We start from the raw sequence: 12,264 nt of genomic DNA on the forward strand, positions 1-12,264 counted from the left end.
AATGTCTCCAGACACTGCCAAATGTCCCCCCGGGGGGTGGGGGCAAAATTGTCCCTGGTTAGGGCAACTGCTCTATAAAAGCCCTTAAGGCTCAATCAGTAAATGATCTCCCAGTCATTTGTCTGGCTGGGAATCACATATGCATCCTTTTAGAATTAGCTTAAACATCACTTCTTCCTAGAACCTGTTCCATATTTCTTCAGGCAGAATCAGTCACTTCCTCCTCCATGCCCCACCGCATCCTATTCAGTCTATCACAGCGCTTCCTATGGAACTCGAGTCATGTGTTTATGGACTTGTCCTGCTGCATCCCAGCCTCTCCTCGTCCTTGTCGTGATCACCACCGTCTCCATCACTATCATCATCTGCCAAGTACTGAGCTTTTTCCATGTGTCCATCACTGTGCCAGCTGTTTTTCATGCATTGTCTCTTCTGTCAACAACCCTAAAGGTGTTAGTAAACCCATTTCATAGATGAGGAAACTGGGACTCGAAGATGTTAAGTAACCTCATCATGTTGCCATAAGTGATTTGTTTTCAGGTTCATCTCCAGCATGTGAGATGCTAGAAGAGCAAGGTATCTGCTGCTATCATCTTTATAGCTCTCTTGCCTAGCTCAGTTTCTAGAATTAAGTAGGTACTTAGAAAATAATCAGTTCAGGCTTCCCTGGTGGCGCAGTGGTTAAGAATCCTCCTGCCAATGCAGGAGACACGGGTTCGAGCTCTGGTCTGGGAAGAACCTACATGCCGCGGAGCAACTAAGCCCGTGAGCCACAACTACTGAAGCCCGCGCGACTAGAGCCTGTGCTCCGCAACGAGAAGCCACTGCAATGAGAAGCCTGCGCAGCACAAAAAAGAGAGTAGCCCCCGTTCACCGCAACTAGAGAGAAAGCCTGCGTGCAGCAGCGAAGACCCAACGCAGCCATAGATAGATAGATAGATAGATAGATAGATAGATAGATAGATAGATAGATAGATAGATAGATAGATAGAAAGAAAGAAAGAAAATCAGTTCAACAATGAGGCAGTGTCCCGGGTGCTGGAATACAAGGGAGAGAAATAAGGTGGGATCCAGGTTCTAGGAGAGCGTCCCAGCTGGCAGAGGGGAGATCCCCTGAAGAGGTCATTTTGGTACGATGGGTTGTGGTGGGGGAGTGAGTCGGGAGGCCGGGTTGGGCTGCCTAGGTCACACCTGAGCTATGAGGAGGGAGTGAGAGCACTCCCGGCAGGACACACAGCCTGAGAGGGGTATAACAGTCTAGAAAAAAAAGCGATTTGCTGTTGCTGGGATTTGCAGGAAGGCAGGAAGGACACATAAGCAAGATCCCCCCCACCCCACCCTTTGAAGCCTTGCATGCGTGCTAAGCGTTTACACTGTATCCTGTAGACAAAAGGAGTCCCTGAGAGTGTTAAGCACACAGATGCCAGATTTCCCTTTGGGACAGACCCCTCAGGGCTTGTGTGAAAGACTGACTTGACGAGAGGAAAACTAAGGGCGGAAAGACAAGTTAGGGAGTCATTGCAGCAATCCAAGCAAGGGGTGATAAGACTCAGAAATGTTTGTTCAGCAAACGTGTTGGAAATTTATCTGTGTGCCATGGGACCAATTTAGAAACACAAATGGATTAGCGAGTGTATAATTGTTCTGTGGAACCCTCTCCTAAACATGAGTCACATCTGTGGTATGCATGCCCACAGCACCCCTGCCTCTCTCCTCTCTGAAATGTTCGTCCCCTGTCTCCTGTTTGGTTCCTCACTTATCGCCAAGATTTTGGTGAATGTCACCTTCCTAAGCACCTTGCCAATTTCAGCCAGCTGTCAACCAGTCTTTGCCAGGTAGCAGTGGTTTGCTAGAGCCAGGGCTTACCGAGTCACAAGAGCCAATGATTAAATTTTCAGGGATGTGCCGGCTGGTTAGTGGTGTGACAGTAGTTTGAGATTGGCCAAGGTGGGAGTATGAACCATGGGAAATGGGCAAATGCTGCAAATCAGGACTGTTTTTTCCCCCTGGAGAGCTGGATGTCTAACATCTACCAGCACACCACTGCTAGTGCCTTTTTAACTGCATCTTTAACTCCATTTCTCTTTTGTGAACCTAAACTATCATGTAAGATTCTGTGACTTTCATTGTTTACATATTTCTTTTAATTCAATTACTACTTATTTTACAACTATTAATTAAATACCTACTATGGACCAAGCCCTGTACTAGATCTTGGGGTTACGAGAGTGAATAATTACACACATAGCCCTTGTCCTTACTCTTCTCTCAAATTAGATGGGGAAGCAGATCTTAATCAAAAAACCACACAGGTTAGGATAAAATTACAACTGGGACTGGTGCTGCAGAAAAGAGCTACATGGCACACTAAGGGGGACACAATCTACAAAGGGATGGGGAAGGGGATGGAAAATCAAGGAAGGTTTCCCTAGGAAGGGACAGTTGAGCAAGACCTCAGGAAGGAAAGGGAGGGGGAAAGTCTTCGAAGCAGATCCACAGCTCTGACTCTTTACTTGAGGCTGGCTTCAGCAGCTTATTCTGATTTCGTGGTTCTGCAGTGGGGACCTAGACTCTACATTTATAGTAAGTACCCTAGTGCTTCTGATGTACATGGGCTCTTGCTTATACTTTGAAAAAATACTGAGACAAAGAATATACAGAGTTATCTAGTGTTTACATATACACACATAGTGTATTAAATATCCATTTCTTGTGGGGCTGCTCTATGTCAGCCAGTACACTAGGAATGCTCACTTGTATTTGTCCCACTCTTCTGGCCTTGTCTCTGTCCCGCTCTGAGCAACCAGTCTGACTGTCTCAGTCTTCCCCATCTGCACAGTGAGGGGTTTGGACTGTATGACCTCAACATCCAATGGCTTTGAGACCCTGAAAGTGTGTTTTCCCCCTCTCTGTAGATGCACTTGCCGCAAAGGCTACGTTGGCGATGGCTCGACATGTTATGGAAACATCATGGAGCGACTCAGAGAATTAAACACTGAACCCGGAGGAAAATGGCAAGGAAGGCTGACCTCTTTCATCTCACTCCTGGGTACACAGCCATGGGTGCACATGTCCACAGAAAGAGCAGTCCTCTGATGGGCAAGGACACCTGCCAGACACACAGTCACTCAGAAAGGGGTGTGCAGGATAGGCAAGTCTTGTCTATTGGGATCAGCCCTTTCTAGGAAGGGCAAGTGGGAGGAAAAGGACAAGCAGCTGTTCCAAGGAGATGAGAGTTAGTGCCAAGAGATCCAGCAATGCGGCAGCTAAGGACAAGGTCCTGGGGTCACCGTCGATTAACAGGTCTGCAACAACAGTGAGATAGGCAGCTACCGATGTGAGGATGGAAACCATCCTCTTTCCCTCGACCTTGCGGGTCCTCCAGATGGGAAACAATGTTGGCAGGTAGTACGAGGAGGCACTATCCGTGCTGCTCAGTGAAGGTGCCCTTTGAATGTGGGGCAGAGTCTGGATGGTGTGCGACCGACCATCTCACATATCGCTGGGTGTTTAGCATCCTTGGTCCCCCAACCACTAACCGTCTATAGTGACACATTCTCCGCCAGCCCCCAGGCAGCGTGACAGCCTAAAACACCCTCCTGCCTTTCCGAACACCCTCTAGAGGTCATGACCTCACACTCCCATAAGAATGAAATATAGCTGATCACAGCGTTAGACAAGATTTCCAATAAAACACAAATTTTGCCAGTCGACAGGAAATAAAACACAGGCTTGAGCAATCAACAGAATCCTTAAAATATCAGCATCTAGAACTGACCAGTCACCAAGCATGATTTCCCGGAAAGAGCAAGGGCGGAGAAGGAAGTGTTCTGCACTGGTCAGTGCTGTGTTCTCAGTGCAAATAATGTGCCTCCTACACAAATGACCTGCTCTTTGCAAGACACCCCCCAGGGAGTCAGGCATTACTGGCAGACCTCAGGGCTCTCCCGCCTTCCTCTACACACTCTGAGAATATCAGTGAGAGCAGACAAGGGGAACAGTGTCCTTTAGACATTTCCCTGGACAAAGTCCAGTCACCCTGTCACCTGCCCGGTTTATGAGGTGTGGGGCACACTGCCTCCTGTGTGAGCACAGAGCCCATCCTGCTGTCCCCGCCTCCCCAGGGGCATGGAACAGGACCAGCTATAAAATTTCTAGAGCCCAGCACAAAATGAAAAGACGGGGGTTCTTTGTTCAAACAATATTGAGCATTTCACAATGGCAACAACAGAGCATTAAACCAAGAATGAGGCGCTTTTTTTTTTTTTTTTTTAATTTATGTTTGGCTGCGTTGGGTCTTCGTTTTTTTAATATATTTATTTTAATTTATTTATTTATTTTTTAATTTATTTATTTATTTATGTTTAACTGCGTTGGGTCTTCGTTGCTGCGCACGGGCTTTCTCTAGTTGCGGCGAGGGGGGGCTACTCTTCGTTGCGGTGCGCAGGCTTCTTATTGCGGTGGCTTCTCTTGTTGCGGAGCGCGAGCTCTAGGCGCGCGGGCTTCAGTAGTTGTGGCACATGGGCTCAGTAGTTGTGGTGCACAGGCCTAGTTGCTCCATGGCATGTGGGATCCTCCCAGACCAGGGCTCGAACCCGTATCCCCTGCACTGGCAGGCGGATTCTTAACCACTGAGCCACCAGGGAAGTCCCAAGAATGAGGCTCTTCTGAGCTGGCCCTGGTGGAGCAAGGGCTGCATCTTTACTCACTGAGATGGCAACAGGTCAGAAAGTCGGGCACAGGGGCAGGGGTTGTCCAAGGATTTTGTCACATGACCCTCATGGAACCTCTCATCCCAGGGTATCTTTGAGTCAAGACTGTGGCTACAGGAAGAATCACACAGTTGTGAGGAACACTTGGGGGCCTCACGTTCTTAGCTTCCCAGTTCACCTAGGGCCTGCGTGATACCAATTAGAACGGAGAAGCTCAGGAGTCAGAGGGTCTAAGTGGACCACAAGGGGCGTTGCCTGATTTTACTCCTCATGTGCTACTGACCCATTTGGTGTTTTCTTTCTTTGTGTATTTCAACTCCTAAGACAAAGTCTATGCTTGGCCACTGAGTAACCTGGGACCATTTACCGTGCTGTTGCCGACAGACAAGGGATTAAAAGGATTCAATGTAAGTATTTTAAATAACCTTGTTTTATAAATAAGGACTAATGTAAAAAAAAAAAAAAACACCTTAGTAGACAGTACCCTCTTTATTTAAAGTGGGAAACCCCATTAAAATTAAACCTACTGATGATGAGATGGCAATTTTTTTGTAAAATTCTTTGAGCAAAATAAAACGTCCTTACGGATAGTATACAAACAGTAAGTGCACAACTCAATGAACTGTCACAAAGTGCGTGTCGATGTATCTAGCAAGACCATTTCCAGCTCCCTACAAGCCTCCCCCAGTGCTCCCTTCCAGTCATTACCCATCAAGGGTAATCACTAAGGGTCCTCAACTGTAGTCACGTGATAAATAAGATTTGCATAATGCAAAACTGCTCACTTCCCACAGAAAGAATTAAATCAACATACCAGCTAAGTATTTGTTTCTTTAAAATCATCATAAATGGTAACAGCGGCAGTGGAAACTAGAAGAGAATTGTAGTCTTCAATGTGAGCGGCTGCTGTCTCAGACGATGTCAGCCAGTGGGAATGAAACCCATAGTGCCCAATGGAGGTTTCCCATGGTATCGGTGCAATACTTAGATTTGGTTTAATGTAGGTAATGAACACACTGATTTGTGTGAAATTGGTTTGTATTGGTTTATATACGATCACAAAAATATCCAAGATATTTTGTGATCATAATTTGTGCTGCATTCAATTAACACCCAGCAAGTTTCAGACTCTCTCCTCCTAATATGCCACCACCATTCATCCAACCAAGACGAATCTGTCATTAATCTTCAGAGATGTACTCACATGTCTCCTGTGGGGAAGGAGAACTGGTGAATATTGAAGGCATCTGGGCTAGACACTTTGCATGTGGTCTCTTGTTTAATGTACAGATTGAATTTGCACAGAGTTGAGAAAAGGTCTCTGAGTGATTGTTGACAATATAATATTGACAAAACGTCAGTTTGATCCAAAGGATTTCAAAAATCTTAATTTTGCTCTTCAAAAGCTCCATCGGTCCACTCTACTGGGTCTTTTCCCACAATTTCATATTTCATTCCCAGCTGCTTCCTGGGCTCAAGATGACTGACCCCTCAGCACCGGCCAACCACATTGGTCCTCCTGGCCCCAGTGCTGTGCTCTCCCCACGATGTCCGGTTCCCTCCCAGAGCACCCCCCATGGTTTAAGAGCATACCGCGCCTCACCTCCAGATTTCTGCTCCCTTTGAGCCCTGGCTTAGGGCAGCTTATCTCTGGGAAAGTCATCTGTATCTGAAAGAGCCCAAACTCAAGTCAGGGTGAACTAACTTTGATGTTTTTGATGCTAAACAAGTCATAACCTGAATCACAAACCTCATTTTCCCCTTCAAACCACAGTAGAGACTGAAGGAATCGGCTTTCTTTTCTCAGGTGAAAGAGCTTTTGCTGAATAACGAAGCTGCTCAGTACTTTGTGAAACTCCACATAATTGCTGGGCAGATGAGCACCGAGCAAATGAATAACACAGACACATTCTATACTTTGACTGGAAAGTCAGGGGAAATCTTCAGTGGTGATAAGGTGAGGGTCTCTCTGATTTTCACTCCCAGAATGAAGCTGCTCACTGAGTCGATGGCCATAGCCAGCTCTCTCTTGGTGTCCAGGGGTCATGAAAGGTTCCGAAGAACTCCCTTCCTTGTTCCTTACTTGTCAGAGCACTTCCCTACACAGGAAAAAAATGGAGAGCAACACAGGAAAGGGTCAAGTAGGAGAGGGGTGGACTGTTACAGAAAGGGAATTGTAAAGTGATTTCGCTCTGGTCTGAATTAGTTTTCAAGACAACCATCATTCAACTGCCAGCAGGAAGGAGAAATTTACAGTAAACCTTTTTCCTGGAAGCATCAGCAGAAAGCCAGATCAGCACTCATCTTACGAAAGGAAATGGATTGTTTGTTTTAGATTGCTGGGGTTTATCCATCCTCTCCAACTCAACATTGCATCTCTCCTAATGCCATTAATTCTGTTTTGTTTTTAAAATATCTTCCTCCTCTTTCACAAATAACTCTTTTTGTGATTTTACTGAGCTGAAGGACACATGGTCAGTCAACAGAGAGAGTGTGTGTGTGGGGAGGGGTTATGACCTATCCTGTTGCATTTCACCAAATACCAATAGTTGATAGATTAATGAGCACTTACTACATGCAAGGTACTGGGGTAAATCTGAATTTGTGTTACATAAGGCTCACAACAGCCCTGCGAAGGCTTTTCCAATGGGAAAACTGAGAGGTCGCACAGTAAGGGCCAGAGCCACGATTCAAAAGCAGGTCTGCCTGACCCCAAAGCCTGAATCCTTCACCAGTGGGTTGTACTGTGTGTGTGTGAGGGTGGATGGATGGATGGATGGATGGACGGACAGACAGACAGAGGAAGATGTGGTTTCCTTTCTCACAAGGACATGCATTCATTCCTTTATTCATTCAACAAATATGTTTTATTGTGTGCCTCTTCTGTCCAAAACACTAAAGTAGGTAATGAATTTACGATAAATTGAATAGTTTGGGGCCTTTTTGTAGCTTGCCATCTATGGTGGGGAGACTATAATGCCTTATTCTCATTTAGCAATCACTGGTAGTCAAAAGTGATTTCATATGTTATCTCATTTGATCTTAATGAAAGACCTGTGAACTCAGTTGAGCAGAAACCATCATTCCCATTTTGGGGATAAGGAACTCATCCAAGATCACACAGCCAATAAATGGCAGAACCCAAGGATTTAAGACTTCTTCTAATCCAGTGCTCGATTTTTCAAGGGCACACATTAATTTTTATTTTTCATTGGTGTTTTAGGACAGTCACCTGAAGCTTAAACTCTATGGAGGCAAAAAAAAGGTAAAAATTATAGAAGGGAACATAATTGCTTCCAACGGGCTCCTGCACATCCTCGACAGAGCCATGGACAAGGTGACGCCCACGTTTGAGAGCAATACTGAGGTGAGATATTTCAGGTAAAAGTGACGTCACCTCAAATCCGTCTTCCTTTGCTCCCTGGAGAGTCACTCCCAAGAAGAAAATGAATGCCAGCACTATGTGCTTGTACTAGGACCCCAGCCATGGGGAAAATGGGATAATTTCTGGTTTTAGTAGAATTCTGGGCACCTCTGAGAGAGAAAGAAAGGCATATAGTAAGTGTAGGAAAGGTGTTGATTTTGTGACCTTTTTCATAGTCACAACTGACACCTCAGACCAGCTGTCGTGAAAATTTACCCCTTGTGCTTTATGGAGGAGATCCACACTTACATGTAAACTCTGTCATCAGTCTTTTCATGTTACAGCATCTAAATACTTCCTAAACCACCTTATTCTTTTTCACTGAATTTTAAGCAAGATGTCTCTTTTTAGCAAACCATAATGACAATGCTACAACCAAGATACAGCAAGTTCAGATCTTTGTTAGAGGTATGTACTTTTCATGAATTTCTAGAAAGTGTTTTATGTCCAGTCCTTTGTAAAATTAGCAGGAATATCAATTATAAATACTTGCTGGGGAATTCAGATACTTATCTGAGATAGGTTGCAGATATAAATTTTCATTTCTCAAATGCAGGAAACCAGTGTGGGACATGTCTTAGATGAGGATGGGATTGGTGGACCATATACCGTTTTTGTTCCAAGTGATGAAGCATTGAATAACATGAAGGATGGCACTCTCGATTATCTCCTTTCTTCAGAGGTATTGTATCTTACTGACTTTAATGGTGTCATGTCAGGATCACTGCTTCAGTCTCTGTCCATACAGGCTTTTTCTAAATTAAGGATGACAAATAAGTAGCACATGTATCACCATCTACCCTTCTGCAAAACAAAGACAGACATCATTAATCAATCACAGTACTCTGGAACTAAGCCTAGATGTGGCTACAATCTCCTCAGTAGAGTTCCAAGTAGCTATAAGACCAGTCGATCAGGCTGGGCACAGGAAATAAAATCTATTTGCAACCCCAGCTCTGAATGGTTGGTTTGATTTGTCCTGGCTCTTCTAATATTTCTTAATAGCAAAATCATAATTTTAAGTTCCCTATAACTCTAAAATCATCTAGAAAATGAAGCCTAATGTAGGGCATTCTGGGCCAGGTCTAGGCTAAACTTAAAAGGAATAAATGTTATTTTTAGGGGCTCCCGACTCTCCTTTCTATTGTTTTCAGTTCTCTCCACAATAACCCTCTCCTTATACACCATAAACCTTCAATTCTCTCACGTCCTCCTCAAGAAAGGAGATTTTTTACTCTTTCACTCTAGGGTATAAATGACTGATACCATTTAAAGTGTTTCCTCTTCCAGAAATATCAGCCTTAAACTGTAAAGAAGGTTAGCTAATTATGGAATTTTTTTCATTAGAATGTCAAATAGTGGAATTACAGGAAGGACCACAGGCTTTCTTTCAGTACCCTGAGCCCCTGCTACCATCTTGGCAATGGGGCAAAACTACCTATGACCTCATATAGATCAGTGTGGACTATATAGAATGAGGGGGGTCTGAATCTTTTAGAGTAGTGATCCCCAAACTTTAGTATGCTTAAGAATTACCCATGGAGCTTGTTAAATAAGCTGATTCCAGAAGCTCACCTCAAGCGTTCTGATATCGTGGCAGTGGAATGAGGCCCAGAAATAGACATTTTGGTAAGCACCAACTTTCTAACTCAGGTATCCCAGGTCACACTGTTTTTTGGCACTCAGAAACTTGTTGCCTGAATGATGTAGAGGCTCACATTCCCTTTCTGGAATACTTTCAGGTACCTACAAGGATATCTTGCATTCAGAATACTTTGGATTAAAAAAAAATAGGTATCAAGGAGCTAAGTCAGAAGGTAATCTCTTACATTACAAACAGATGTTAAACGTATTGATATGTGAAGATTTGCTACAGGTTTCCATTTAAAAAGTCAGACTTCCCAGTGCCTTTAAACTAGGGTGTTATTTTAAAAATATGGTTCACGCTCAAGTTTCCTGAAACCTAGCTATTACAGGAAAACTAACATTCTTCTCTTTAGAACTCACATTCATATTTAATTTTAAATCCAAGAAGTAATCATTTCTCCCCTGGGGAGGTATTAAAATTCTGAGATTATATGGCTTCTCTGAATGCATAGCTTCTAATTTGATACAGATATTTTTAATAATAATAAAGGAGTTCTCAGACACCTAATCGGGTACATTTAAAATTAAAACAAAGCCTTTTGACTAGGATAGAAAAGATCAGCCTCCCTGCTTTTCTGTCAAGTACCTTGGATCGGGAAGCTCCTCTCTTTCTCCTTGTAGCTCCTTCCAATGGTGACTGGAGCTGCTTCACTCAGGCTCTCGAGAGTAGATTATGTCTCTTGCCGTTCAGTGAGATCCCATCGGTAGCTTGAAATCAGCCTCTGGTAGGAATATGGACACCATGGAAACTGGCCAATGTTATAAATCAGGGCTTATTTTCTTCCCCATAGAAGGGATTTACCAGCACACCATTGCCCCTGGCTCTCAATCTCATTTCTCTCAAAGGCAGTATCTTTCTGCTCGCAAAGAATATAAAACCTCAAGTCTCTTTATCCTGAGTCTAAAACAGTTTTTCCACTTCAACTTCTAGGTGAGGAATAGAACCATCATTTCTACCAGTTTCTCTGGTCCAGAGTCAGTGTGGGTTAAAATTCCTCAACCTATGGGAAGCTCCTTTTCTCTCCACCCATCTTAAGAGCATCCTTTAGCTTTATCTTCGGAGAGGAACCTCAGCTGGAGACAAGAAGATCCCCATCAGTTATGCCAATGAAATGGAAAAAAAAAATGATTTCATTAGAAGAATACTTTCTAATTCTGCTCTGGGAATGCGTTGTTTCCTTTCCAGTGTATCTTTCTGCTTCTCTCTGAAGCAAAATTTCAGTTCTGAACTATCCCACCCCTGCAGAGACCATGGCTATCGATCACAAGCCCCTCAGTTTTGAGTTATGACTTCATCACCAAACTAGACAGAAATAAAAGCAAAGGGAGCAAGAGACCAGCCCTTGCCAATTCACAAAGACCTTGCAAGCTAAATGGGACAAAAAGAGGTGAATTTACAGAGTTCAAAGTCATAGTCACAATTTGGTAGAAAAACTTTCCCTTTCTGTCTCTGGCACCAGAAGGCTTGGTTTTTGTTGTTGTTGTTCGTTTTCATCTAAAACAGCAAGTAGGAAGTGAATGTCCTCATAAAGGAAAGAATGCACTGCACCAAAAGGCTCTCCAACGACAGCGCCTGAAAGCACATCCTGTCGACCTGAGCCTCACTGGACTAAACTCTATCTGAATGATATGGCCCCCAGCCAGATGAGGTGGCAGGCACACACGGTGGCGGGGTGATGCTGATCAATTCCTTTGTCCCTTTCATTCTCCTGTTTCTTGTAAAAAGGATCCAACGCCAATGAATTCTTGAGGCTTTAGAAGTGGATTATCCAGTTGATAAGGTCTTTCTATAGAATTAGAGGGTGGAAGGGGTCCGTACAAACCCTGTTGTTTTGCAGACTAGAGGTGCTGAGTGGCTTGCTCAAGGTCACACAGAAGCAGAACCACAATTAAACTCAGGTTCCTGAGGTCCAGTTCAGTGCCCTTCTCAGGACTCTTCCCCTCCTCCTTTTAACTTATTGGCACAAATGTTTATGTAGGTCCTGTCATGTGCCCTATACTATGCTGGCTGGGGACACAGTAACAGACCCAGTCCCTGCCTTCTGGGAGTTTGCAGTCTACTTTTGTCTGATATTTTCCAGCGGTCCCCACTTTTTCCCACCCTTTCTGCCACTTAGCATCCAAACGTGTAATGGCATTGCTTCTGCCTGCAAGTCCTCACTTCTGGGTACCATAAAGTAGCTGTAAGGGGAAGTTAAGACACAGAGGCTAAGTGATTTGCTCAGAGTCTCATGGTAACAGAACCAGAGCTACAGAAACTGTCACTTCCAGGGCTGGCCAACTGGTGGTCAACTTCAACATTCTTATTGGTAACCTTGCCCTGCACATAATGCTATTGATGTATAGATATGGTGGCCTGATGAGTGTCCACACCAGGACACTTCTGAGAGTGAATGGTGCTGCCAGGATGATAGGTATAAAAGCCAGGGTTGTACTAGACAAACCAGGATGTGTGGTCACTCTACTTACAGGTAATTCCCC

General features: G+C 44.2%; 1 protein-coding gene across 3 annotated transcripts in view; it reads left to right on the top strand.

Annotated features, from left to right (window-relative positions):
* The window catches only part of STAB2 (stabilin 2), a 157,096-nt gene that overhangs the window by 47,793 nt on the left and 97,039 nt on the right, over positions 1 to 12,264 (top strand). For all 3 annotated transcript variants that reach the window (XM_082349560.1, XM_082349562.1, XM_082349561.1), the window contains 6 exons: positions 2,916 to 3,049; positions 5,037 to 5,119; positions 6,520 to 6,669; positions 7,936 to 8,079; positions 8,488 to 8,544; positions 8,693 to 8,818. In XM_082349560.1, coding sequence (XP_082205686.1) covers positions 2,916 to 3,049; positions 5,037 to 5,119; positions 6,520 to 6,669; positions 7,936 to 8,079; positions 8,488 to 8,544; positions 8,693 to 8,818 — 694 coding nt within the window. The remainder of the gene's footprint in view (positions 1 to 2,915; positions 3,050 to 5,036; positions 5,120 to 6,519; positions 6,670 to 7,935; positions 8,080 to 8,487; positions 8,545 to 8,692; positions 8,819 to 12,264) is intronic.

This window comes from Balaenoptera borealis, assembly GCF_965194805.1.
Source record: "Balaenoptera borealis genome assembly, chromosome: 13".
Lineage (NCBI taxonomy): Eukaryota > Metazoa > Chordata > Mammalia > Artiodactyla > Balaenopteridae > Balaenoptera > Balaenoptera borealis.